The following is a 13,371-nucleotide window of genomic DNA, read 5'->3' as shown; positions in this document are numbered from 1 at the left end:
ACTGGGTTCTCTTTATCTACTTTTAGGACTTGTGTGAAAATCTGATGATGTTTTCGGTCATATTTATGCAGAAATATAGAAAATTCTAAAGGGTTCACAAACTTTCAAGCACCGCTGTAAATGTAACTGATGGCTAATTGCTTTGGTGTAAGAGGAATGGGATATACTGTTATTGGAAAATAATCAACTTCAGGGTGTTACCAGTAACTGTTTCTCATCGGGCCGCATCACACAACCCCGTTATTGATTATTTTCCTCTGCTATCATGTTTCATCGTTTATATAACCCCTTCGGACACAATCGTATACATGAAGTTCCATAGCATTTTTTCTTGTGTCCGTAGGGGATCTGCATCAGAATGATAGAACATTATTTCTCTCACTCACAGGTGCACCAATAGGAAAGCCACTTCCTCCTACTCAGGGTCCAGTCACTCCTCTGGATATCTGCAATAAAAACATCGTATTTGATGCAATAGCACAGTTCAGAGGGGAGACTTTCTTCTTTACAGACAGGTAACTGTGATGGATGGTGTCTGTCTTTTCTGTAGCACAGTGCTCGAATCAGGGTTGGATCAGTTGCTAAATTAGCAATTGTAGTTTGAATTATGCTCGTGTCATATCTGATAAGGACCAACCAAATTGATGACAATGAAAACAGTCATGTCTGCATATCCTATTCGCCAAGTTAAAGTTTTAATGGTATGACATGAATATCTAAACAACCTATTTTTCAGAATGCCTTCAGAATGAGCAAGTTTTTCTTTTGGCATGGGGTCTGTGAATATTTTTTATTTATTTTTTTAACTTGTTCACAATGGGAAAACCAAACGCACCACAATCCAAGTTATTAATTTTATTACTGAGGTCTAAAGGCTTTTAACAGATTTATCTGGTCCCTTTTATCTGAACCCCAATAACACAAAACCAAGTGGCTTACGCTTGTTGGACCTAACATGTTGTTGGTGGACAGTTTAGGAACACAAAGCTCTTTGACTTTAATAAATGGCCAACATTTTATTGACCACATATAAATAATCTTGAAATGAAATAATTCTGTTCTGGGGATTTATTCATTTTAATTTACAATTAAAGTTTACGAACTCGGGGGCGGCACGGTGGTGTAGTGGTTAGCGCTGTCGCCTCACAGCAAGAAGGTCCTGGGTTCGAGCCCCGTGGCCAGCGAAGGCCTTTCTGTGTGGAGTTTGCATGTTCTCCCCGTGTCCGCGTGGGTTTCCTCCGGGTGCTCCGGTTTCCCCCACAGTCCAAAGACATGCAGGTTAGGTTAACTGGTGACTCTAAATTGACCGTAGGTGTGAATGTGAGTGTGAATGGTTGTCTGTGTCTATGTGTCAGCCCTGTGATGACCTGGTGACTTGTCCAGGGTGTACCCCGCCTTTCGCCCGTAGTCAGCTGGGATAGGCTCCAGCTTGCCTGCGACCCTGTAGAACAGGATAAAGCGGCTAGAGATAATGAGATGAGATGAGTTTACGAACTCATGTTCTATGCCATGCATATATTTAACAGTTATTCCAGGAAATCAAGTCGTACCCGAGCTGATAGCTGACAAGGCACATAGTACTGGGTTGGCTATAAGCTATGTACAACGAGATTGAGTTTTATTCTATCCCCATTCATTGGATTTTGCGAAACAGAGCATTTTTATTTTTTGCAAATTCAATAAATAAAAACTTTATACAAAACGTCCGACAAAATAATTTCCGCTTAGAATGTAAACAAACCGGCGAAATGACAGGAGCAATTTGTGAAAAATGCTATCATAATAATTCTTGAAAAATGAAAAAAGAGATACTTTCTTCCCATCAAATATTTAATTCCATATTTTGTTGCTGGTGTTTTTTTTTTTTTGTATTTCTTGGGGTTTTGTTTTCTAGGAGAGTTTTAATTTTGTCCTCGGTTGGTTCAGCAAAACGCTCCACCATTTTGTTTTTCTCTACTCACGGTATATGAGCTGATATCCTAATAGTAGAGTAGCCAATCAGAGCATGCGATTGCTCACATACAGTGAGTGTGGATAGAATAATTGGGGTTATAGGACAAATGCTGTACATGTAGTATGTAGACATTATTTAATAACTATAGTGGTTTTATATTAAGATTTAAAATTTCTATTTGATGAGATGACTTTCAGGCAGTTCATAGTCAACTAATTTCAGTGTGGTTTAAAAAAAAAACTATTGTGGAAAATGGCTGGAAAATTGAACATAGTGTACCTTCCAAAAACCCATCATACATCAAACTAATGTTAAAACCATTACAGTAAATGCTATTCATTTTATTGAAAGAGTAACACAAGTTAGGTATAATCTGTAACTGTAACTGCAAAATATTTCTGAATCCTAAAAATGAATTAATGTTAAATGTTTCGGTTGAATTTAAGAGACTCGAGTCTCTTAATTGGAGAGTGAGTGCTTATGTATATGTTTACATATGGGTATGTCTTGCCTGAGGCTGTGTGTGCGTGTGTGTGTGTGTGTGTGTGTGTGTGTGTGTGTGTGTGTGTGTGTGAACAGTAACCACAAATTTCTCTACAGATTCCAAAGCAAAGTTTTTCATGGCACAAACAAAAGCATACTTGAACGAACAAGCATTCTTCGGGCAGTTCTGCTGAGTGTACTGTTTTATTATAATTACATAATTAAACCTCAGATAAAACATTGCAATGCAGACTTTCGGTCATGTTTACAAGCATGTATGTATGTATGTATGTATGTATGTATGTATGTATGTTATAAGTAGGTGTGTTGTTTGCTTTTTGCAGTAGACGTTCTATTCGACGTACTAAACTCTAAGTGGCTTGTAATAATGAACTGGAATGAAAACACGAAACGAAAGTAGCCGTGAATGCCACAAAATTAGCATTTGTATGTGTTTAATCAGGCTGTGACTCTGAGTAAACCACACACACACACACACACACACACACACACACACACACACACACACACAGAGACATCCGTTCACTCCAGATGTACTCTGTTGGGGACTGGATCTAATGGGATCAGCAAACCCAAATAATGCAATCCTAAGCAAAACGCCTTGAAGTTGCTGGTTTCAAAACACACACACACACCACACTTTTGTACATAATGTGGTCTCAGAATCGAGCCTTTGGAGCAAGAGAGAGCGCTTAGTGTTCTGAACACAGACCTATCTTTAATACAAATTAAATCCTTACTGCTCTGTGATTAGCAATGATAATCAGGAGACCACACACACACACTGAGGGCTGTATTCAGATTTATGCTAAGGACTGCTGGTGAGGAACTAATACCAAAATACCGCATAGACCAGTACTGAGTCCTCAGAATTATCTACGGAGTTCAGCATTGATCGGACATCTGTGCACGTGGGTGGAGTTTTACTTAAACACAGGTCTTTTCTTTATCCTGCATTCACACGTTGAACGTTAAATGTTTTTTTCCTGTTTGAAATTCAGTCCAGCTGTCCGATCTTTCTGACCACTTGATTGTACCTTCACATTCAAATCTGGGACACTGAAAGTCAATATTAGCGAAATTTGCAAATTGGAAGTTAAAATTAGAGCTGCACCGATTGCAATTTTTTGGGCCGATTCCGATTTCCGATTTTCCATGGAGTGTGACCTGCCAATACCGATTTTGGCTGATTCCGATTTCATTTTTTCAAACCACTTCACAGCACACACAAAGACTATTTTCTTTTTATCTTTTCTTTAATAGAACATTCTGCCAGATTCTCATCTCATCTCATTATCTCTAGCCGCTTTATCCTTCTACAGGGTCGCAGGCAAGCTGGAGCCTATCCCAGCTGACTATGGGCGAAAGGCGGGGTACACCCTGGACAAGTCGCCAGGTCATCACAGGGCTGACACATAGACACAGACAACCATTCACACTCACATTCACACCTACGGTCAATTTAGAGTCACCAGTTAACCTAACCTGCATGTCTTTGGACTGTGGGGGAAACCGGAGCACCCGGAGGAAACCCACGCGGACACGGGGAGAACATGCAAACTCTGCACAGAAAGGCCCTCGCCGGCCACGGGGCTCGAACCCAGGACCTTCTTGCTGTGAGGCGACAGCGCTAACCACTACACCACCGTGCCGCCCCTGCCAGATTTTCAGTAATAAATTTTCAACACCTCAAAGGTTGAAATCAAACAAAAAGACATTGTTCTTTGTAAAATCTTTCTTCATGTTTGGTATTAACATATTAATTCCTGAAATAGGAAATTCACACAAACATTTTTTTCTTTTCCCATCCAATATCTGGCACAAAAACAACTTCCCCCTCATATATTATTTGCCTACTGCTATGGAACACACTTTCATAAGCCTATTTAGATCTGAAAACGTATGCCTTATGGAACAACACATTTCTTCATTCAGTATCAAAATACAAAAATAATTTCTTATGAAAGCAGAAGTTTTCATGATTCATGCAATTATTGATTTTAACTTAAAATCAATAATTGCACGAATCATGAAAACTTCTGCTGCAACTCCCTTTATCAGCCATCACATTTTCACACCCCAAAGTCAGTTCCAAAGTTTGTTGCAACAGTAATATTTAAAAGCGAAAGACAATTCATGGATAAATTATTATAAAGGGAGGGTTTTTTTAACTCACAAGCAGAGGTTGCAAAAGTACACACAATATTTGCTTAAGTAGAAGTACAGACACGTGTGAAAAAGGACTCTGATAAAAGTAGAAGTACTGATTCAACTTCTTTACTCAAGTAAAAGTAGAAAAGTCGAGGATCTGAAATGTCCTCAAAGTATAACTAAAAAGTATCCCTTTTGAAGGACATTTCTACCAGCTGTTCCTGTGCAAAGCTAACAGAACCTCATGTTTTAGATTAGATTAGATTAGATTAGATTAGATTAGATTAGATTAGATTAGATTAGATTATAATTGGGCAGTCTGTGTGTGCATGGAAGGAGGCAAACCCATGCATTTTTAAATTAATTATTAAATAATACCATATATAAGGTTCTCCACTGCAAATATTTTAATTGTCAAGTACTCTCTGGCAAATAAATAATTCACTTGCACATGCAGTCAAAGTCGATTAGCTATGTACAGTGCGCTAACCTCGAAAACCCAGCTGTATATAGCGTTAATTTATAGTTATCCTTACCTTACTAGCTGCTCCTTACATGCTTGCTAATAACTTACAAACCCAATTCCAAAAAAGTTGGGACACTGTAAACTGTAAATAAAAACAGAATGTGAAGATTTGCAAATTCTGGAAACCTGGTATTTCATTGAAAATAGTACAAAGACAGCATATCAAATGTTCCTGTTACACTGCTTCATCAGAAACAGTGAGAGCTAGAGAACATCCCTATAAAAGTTATCTGATTGATATTCACGAGTAATCCAGTCGGAAACTGATCAGAAGAGAGAGAGCAAGCCTGACAGCTTTCCCGTGATTCAGAAAGCACCGGCAGTTTCCTGACGTCCCGCGAGCAGAGAGTGTACTCTGTTGTACCAACTTCAACCTGCCGTTACTCCCAAAGTACTGAACAGATCTTAATAAGATAAATTTCTTTGGAAAGCAGCGATTATAAGCTTTTTAATGATAGAAAATACAACCCCGATTCCAAAAAAGTTGGGACAAAGTACAAATTGTAAATAAAAACGGAATGCAATAATTTACAAATCTCAAAAACTGATATTGTATTCACAATAGAACATAGACAACATATCAAATGTCGAACATGAGACATTTTGAAATTTTATGCCAAATATTGGCTCATTTGTAATTTCACGACAGCAACACATCTCAAAAAAGTTGGGACAGGGGCAATAAGAGGCTGGAAAAGTTAAAGGTACAAACAAGGAACAGCTGGAGGACCAAATTGCAACTCATTAGGTCAGTTGGCAATAGGTCATTAACATGACTGGGTATAAAAAGAGCATCTTGGAGTGGCAGCGGCTCTCAGAAGTAAAGATGGGAAGAGGATCACCAATCCCCCTAATTCTGCGCCGACAAATAGTGGAGCAATATCAGAAAGGAGTTCGACAGTGTAAAATTGCAAAGAGTTTGAACATATCATCATCTACAGTGCATAATATCATCAAAAGATTCAGAGAATCTGGAAGAATCTCTGTGCGTAAGGGTCAAGGCTGGAAAACCATACTGGGTGCCCGTGATCTTCGGGCCGTTAGACAGCACTGCGTCACATACAGGCATGCTTCTGTATTGGAAATCACAAAATGGGCTCAGGAATATTTCCAGAGAACATTATCTGTGAACACAATTCACCGTGCCATCCGCCGTTGCCAGCTAAAACTCTATAGTTCAAAGAAGAAGCCGTATCTAAACATGATCCAGAAGCACAGACGTCTTCTCAGGGCCAAGGCTCATTTAAAATGGACTGTGGCAAAGTGTAAAACTGTTCTGTGGTCAGACGAATCAAAATTTGAAGTTCTTTATGGAAATTAGGGACGCCGTGTCATTCGGACTAAAGAGGAGGACGACCCAAGTTGTTATCAGCGCTCAGTTCAGAAGCCTGCATCTCTGATGGTATGGGGTTGCATTAGTGCGTGTGGCATGGGCAGCTTACACATCTGGAAAGACACCATCAATGCTGAAAGGTATATCCAGGTTCTAGAGCAACATATGCTCCCATCCAGACGACATCTCTTTCAGGGAAGACCTTGCATTTTCCAACATGACAATGCCAAACCACATACTGCATCAATTACAGCATCATGGCTGCGTAGAAGAAGGGTCCAGGTACTGAACTGGCCAGCCTGCAGTCCAGATCTCTCACCCATAGAAAACATTTGGCGCATCATAAAACAGAAGATACGACGAAAAAGACCTAAGACAGTTGAGCAAGTAGAATCCTACATTAGACAAGAATGGGTTAACATTCCTATCCCTAAACTTGAGCAACTTGTCTCCTCAGTCCCCAGACGTTTACAGACTGTTGTAAAGAGAAAAGGGGATGTCTCACAGCGGGAAACATGGCCTTGTCCCAACTTTTATGAGGTGTTGTTGTCATGAAATTTAAAATCACCTAATTTTTCTCTTTAAATGATACATTTTCTCAGTTTAAACATTTGATATGTCATCTATGTTCTATTCTGAATAAAATATGGAATTTTGAAACTTCCACATCATTGCATTCCATTTTTATTTACAATTTGTACTTTGTCCCAACTTTTTTGGAATCGGGGTTGCATTCAAAAGTTAAGCAATGATAGATTTGGAAACTTAGATGAGCGTCTGCATGCACAATTTTCACAGCACGGCCGGTGAGCGTCTGATATGCCTACTCACAGTTCTAGCGATCTATCTTGATGTTGTTTCTGTGTGAGGGTGCACGGTGGTGCAGTGGTTAGCACTGCTGCCTCACAGCAATCAGGTTCTGGGTTTGAACCCCATGGCCAACCAGGGCCTTTCTCTGCGGAGTTGCATATCCTCCTCATGCCTCTGGGTGCTCTGGTTTCCTTCTACAGTCCAAAGTCATGTGGATTAGGTCAACTGGCTACTTTAAATTGCCCATAGGTGTGAGTGTGGATGGTTGTTCGTCTGTGTTAGCCCTGCGATAGATCGCGAAATGCCCAAGGTGTACCCTGCCTCTCGCCCGATGTCAGCTGAGATTGGCTCCAGCTTCCCCAGTGACCCTGATGGAGAAACAATATAGATAATGAATGGATGCATGCTTCTGTGTGAGCCATAGTGGTGCCCTACTGCCAACTAGCCAGTCAGAGCAGAGCTCGTCAACTTATTAACGAACTCACCCAAAAAGAAAACAAAAACAGCTCGTTTCATTCTAGGATCAAATTGTAGGGTTGAAACTGGGCACGTAAAACTGCATCTGAGCATTTTCTCCCTGAACAAAGTCACATAGCTTCTATTTAGACATGAGAAAACAATTTCAAATATTGAATAAATGCACCTTTAAACTGTCAACCCTGGACATAAAAATTACAAATGGCAAAGAAGTATAAACTATGAAAATCTGAGCTACGTGTTTTTCCTCAACTATTCATGTATGTTTCTTTTCTTTTGATTCACTTTAATAATAATCAGGTTTGTTGTTGGTTGGTTTTCTGTGTGTTTTGTTTCGATTAGGATCAGTTCAGGATCAGTTACAGCATACGACTGCTATCTGTTCGACTCAGCAGTATAAACACCAGCTGTTAAGAAAGTGTACTTCAGAGAGCCTTTTTTGTCTCACAGGACTTAATTTCAGTAGAATTTTGCAACAGATAGGAATTTTTTAATGGTTTTCCTCAAAGCATTTTAGTGTATCGGGCCCGATACCCTTGCTCTGCCTGCCGGTACACTTAGCCACTTTAGTTAAAATCTGATACGCTTTGATTTATACCGATACGTTAAATTTCCTACCCACAAGTAACTAGATATATAGGACAGCAAATAACAGATCCATTTACATATCGATTTATATTTGTGTTAAACAAGCGATCTTTTTTCCAATGTTTGTGCTGATTCTGTCAAAGTAATATGTCCGCATATGTTCAAACCGTCCAATAAAAATATCAAAAGAAAACGTCAGACATCCCGGAATTTTCCGATTCATTATAAGCGATCTCGAGGCGGCACGGTGGTGTAGTGGTTAGCGCTGTCGCCTCACAGCAAGAAGGTCTGGGTTCGAGCCCCGTGGCCGGCGAGGGCCTTTCTGTGCGGAGTTTGCATGTTCTCCCCGTGTCCGCGTGGGTTTCCTCCGGGTGCTCCGGTTTCCCCCACAGTCCAAAGACATGCAGGTTAGGTTAACTGGTGACTCTAAATTGACCGTAGGTGTGAATGTGAGTGTGAATGGTTGTCTATGTGTCAGCCCTGTGATGACCTGGTGACTTGTCCAGGGTGTACCCCGCCTTTCGCCCGTAGTCAGCTGGGATAGGCTCCAGCTTGCCTGCGACCCTGTAGAACAGGATAAAGCGGCTAGAGATAATGAGATGAGATGAGATTATAAGCGATCTCATTGGCTGCCAATCTTGTCCCCCACCAGACGGACAAAGCCAACTGATTTTAATCACAAAAGTTTGACCTAGTCTATTATCATTATGGCTTCGATCAAATATTAGTTGACTAAACGTCAACAAACCCACGTGAATGGGTTATAATATCATTATTATTCGAAATTATGCTACATTTGACATTTAACAAATTCTCTTCATGAATGTTTTTATAAGTACATAATCTTTCTGCAAACTTAAATGTACGAATTAAGTTTTCTTTTCCTTTAAATATGTTTTAATCTTAATCTAGCCCATTTAATAAAGTGCCAAAAGTTAAACTTTATAATATGCAGTTGCCTTACTTTTCTTTTCAGTGTATCTTAGTTATACATATATTATGGTAATTGCATCAGAAACATTCTAAATCATTACAGTTATAGTAATACAGTGACTTATTTTAAGGTGGCGGTTCTTAGGTTCAGATCCCTTTGTGATCAACAGGAGGTCATGATGATCGATTCTCTTCATTGGATTGCATAAGACGGAGCAAACCACTGTTCATATTTTCATGCACATTTTTGTTACAACACTACTTGATCATAGGTAATTAAGGGATCCCCGTAGATTTTCAATCTATCATATACCTCAGTAATCTATAACAAAACATGTTTAACTTGCATGTTGAACTTTAAGGTGAAATTTCAAATGTGTATACATTAATACTATTTAGGTCAGAAATCATTGAAACACTGGTAAACTCTATCCTATAATCATGTATCGAAAACCTCTCAGAGACCCTGAAAATGCATCTGAAAGCATCTATTTTCAAAAAATGTTCCGGGGGGGCACGCCCCCGGACACCCCTAGTTTCGCTTCGCGCCATCAGCACTCGCTTTCGTGCCATTGGCACTCAACTGTCTGTGTATTATCATGCCAGAATTTAGGGCTTTAATTTTTTTCTAGGGAAAACACTATATATATATATATATATATATATATATATATATATATATATATATATATATAATTTTTTAGGTGAACATAGATCTCAGATGAAATAAAAGCGTCATGGTCTTAGAGGGGGGCGGCACTGTGGTGTAGTGGTTAGTGCTGTCGCCTCACAGCAAGAAGGTCCGGGTTCGAGTCCCGTGGCTGGCGAGGGCCTTTCTGTGTGGAGTTTGCATGTTCTCCCCGTGTCCGCGTGGGTTTCCTCCGGGTGCTCCGGTTTCCCCCACAGTCCAAAGACGTGCAGGTTAGGTTAACTGGTGACTCTAAATTGAGCGTAGGTGTGAATGTGAGTGTGAATGGTTGTCTGTGTCTATGTGTCAGCCCTGTGATGACCTGGCAACTTGTCCAGGGTGAACCCCGCCTTTCGCCCGTAGTCAGCTGGGATAGGCTCCAGCTTGCCTGCGACCCTGTAGAACAGGATAAAGCGACTAGAGATAATGAGATGAGATGGTCTTAGAGGGAAGGAATTTAGTTTTCCTCCATATATCTGATTGTGGTTAGTTACACAAATCGTATGAAGGTATTGGAAATGCCATCGTGATAAAACTATATATTTTATAATGATCCTAAACTTCAAGTCAGCAGATAATAAAGTGGGTCACATTACCCTAAGGAAAGATGACATTAGCCCTGAGATATTCACACAGCTGGATCACTTTCTACAGCTGTTGAAGTCATTTGGGACCAAATGGAGAAACAAATATGTTAGAAAACTTATCCATGGTGAATGTTCTGTGTTCATTATATTTGTGCAGCTGTAGTGGAATTTTATAGTTCATCTCTTATATTTTGCTTTAAGTATTCACAGTATTTTCATAATTACAGCTTTGATTTTTTTTTTCTTTCTTATGAGTCAGTGGACCCTTAGGCAGTTTACCTGTGATCCTCACTTTTGTGCTGTTGGAGCTTGCTGGACTGTAAGAAGGGAATGCTGACAGGTGTGGATTCAAGAGCAGCTGTTAACTCAGTGCTGGAAGGGAGTGGTGTCTAGCCATTTGATTACCTCGTCTCCCATTTCAAGTGTGTCTAGTGGTATTGGCAGACTGTGACATACAGTAATAGGAACATAAAGGTCTTAACTCATCCATTCATCTAAGCCACGTATATAATTTTTTTTTTTTTTTTGCTGTAGTTTGTTACAGGAAATACCAATCTGCTGTGAAAGAATAAGTCTGGGCATAGGACCAAGTTATCAGGGTGCTATTGGGGTGCATTCAGTACGAGTGTGTGTATGTTACATTACAGGCATTTAGCAGATGATCTTACCCAGAGCAACCTTGAACCAAAAAAATCAAACTAACGACCTTTTGGTCCCAAAGCTGCTTCTCTAACCATTAGGCCATTGTTTTCCCCATATATATAATATATATTTCTATCCATGTTCACTGGATATGAGCAATCACATGCTCTGATTGACTACACTACTACTAGGATATCAGCTCATATACCATGAGTAGAGAAAAACAAAATGGCGGAGCATGTTGGTGAACCAACCGAGGATGAAATAAAAACTCTACTCGAAAACAAAACCACAAAAATTGTCATCGAGTATTTAAAGGATATGGGACATGAAACATAAAAGCACGCTATATCAGTTTCTTTCCATTAAAAATATGAATTAATTGCATCAACAAATACAAAATCATCTATTAAATTCAGCAAAATCGTTATATTCGTGATGATTATATGGCATTTCTGCTCGACTTCCAATATGCATTTTTTGCAACCGGAAGAGCCGCTGTCACGTGATCATATGTCACAAAAACTTTCGGGCACAGCACAAGCGGGTAGATGAATGGAGAAGTGGATGACAAGAAAATTGTTTTTATAGTCTTTAAAGTACATTGGACATCATCCATTGGACATCATGGTGTATTGTGCTGCTTATGGTTGCAATAATTCCAATGGGAAATGCCCTGGAGTAAGTTTGTTTGCATTCCCCAAGGACCCGAAGCTGAGGAAAGTGTGGGCTCACCTGCGCATGCGCAGTAGGCTTCGCGCATGCGCAGTAGGCTTGGTAGGACAACTTTACAGAACACCTGTTGAAAAAAAAACTTTGCACCTACTGTTTCCCACAAACTGTATTCGGACCATTTCACTGAGGATTCTTTCAACATTAATACTCAGGTACTGAGCGATATTAATTCATGAAACAGGAAGCATAAGGATAAGAAAAAAAAACAGTTCAAATCGGGAAGCCGCGCACACCTGCGCCAGGCTGCACAAATGCGCTCAGCTTCCCGACCCAAACCGCCTCTCTCTCATCCTTACACTTCATGCCTCATGCTCCATGAACCAACATCGCTTTTTTTTTTTAAAATCGGATCTGCACGATTCAGCCGTGAAAAAGGCGGCATCCGCCGAAAGGCGCGCTGTTTGCATCCCTGCGGAGGCCAGGGGACAGGGCAGGAATATTTTTGTTGATATGAGTGATCCGGTGCGATTTCGCGACCCCCCTGTTGAAGACCTCTGCGCTAAGCGACTGAAAGCCGAGGTAAGGATTAGTATTATAATTTTGGGTGTATCAATTATTGATTATCATAATTCTGACTCGTTTCGCCATTTTGAATGTTTTCATCTCGGACTCTGGAAGCATTGTATCTCAATCAATCTTGAAAAATATCAGCAAAAAAAAAAACTAGCTTGCAACGGACTTTAGCTAGATCTATGATGAACTTTCAATGTATGATACAAAAATAATACTTCTTTCAACAGATCATTAGCCTTTGAGCAGAATTGTTTTTAACTTACCAGGAAGTGTTATCGAGCCGACCGCTTTCAGTTTCATGGGGACTGAATGAACTCTCACTCTCAGAATCATCTGACCCGTCAGAGTAAAGACAAGATCCATGTTCATGTGAATTTCCAGCTATTGGTTCGAATTGATAGGGTCTAACTTCACATCTCTGTGAAACATCGGGAATATCACTGTCGATGGTGTCCATTTCGGTAACCTGTTTACATTAGATTCCCAAGCGCTGGCTCCTTGGAAAGTTTTTGTGACGTCACGGGTCACGTGACCACCTAGCTAATTAACGAATCATTGTTTTACGCTGATGTATAGAAAAACTTGAATAATGTGATGATTTTCACATTTTTGACACCCTGCAGTGATTTAGATGGCATTTCTTATGTCCTTTATACATAGTTATGCCCAGGTAAAAATCCATGTCCCATATCCTTTAAAAGAAACAGAAATAGCTAAAATAATATAGTTTTTTGTTTGTTTCTTTCTTTTTTTTCCAATATCTCCTGTTCCACACTCCAGCCCAGTTGGTGGCAGTAATGCACCTTTAAGTTGGTTTGCCAACCACCAAAAAAACCCTAAAGAAGAAACACCCCCCCAAAAAAAAAAAATATATATATATATATATATATATATATATATATATATATATATATATATATATACACAGTA

The 13,371-nt window shown here is 39.7% G+C and overlaps 1 protein-coding gene across 1 annotated transcript in view; it reads left to right on the top strand.

Moving 5' to 3' along the window:
• Nucleotides 1-13,371, top strand: part of mmp2 (matrix metallopeptidase 2) — a 44,786-nt gene that overhangs the window by 12,687 nt on the left and 18,728 nt on the right. The window contains exon 9 of the mRNA XM_060911676.1: nt 389-515. Within this exon, the coding sequence (XP_060767659.1) occupies nt 389-515 (127 nt within the window). The remainder of the gene's footprint in view (nt 1-388; nt 516-13,371) is intronic.

This window comes from Neoarius graeffei, chromosome 27, assembly GCF_027579695.1.
Source record: "Neoarius graeffei isolate fNeoGra1 chromosome 27, fNeoGra1.pri, whole genome shotgun sequence".
Lineage (NCBI taxonomy): Eukaryota > Metazoa > Chordata > Actinopteri > Siluriformes > Ariidae > Neoarius > Neoarius graeffei.
This window is presented reverse-complemented; position numbering and strand designations above follow the sequence as displayed.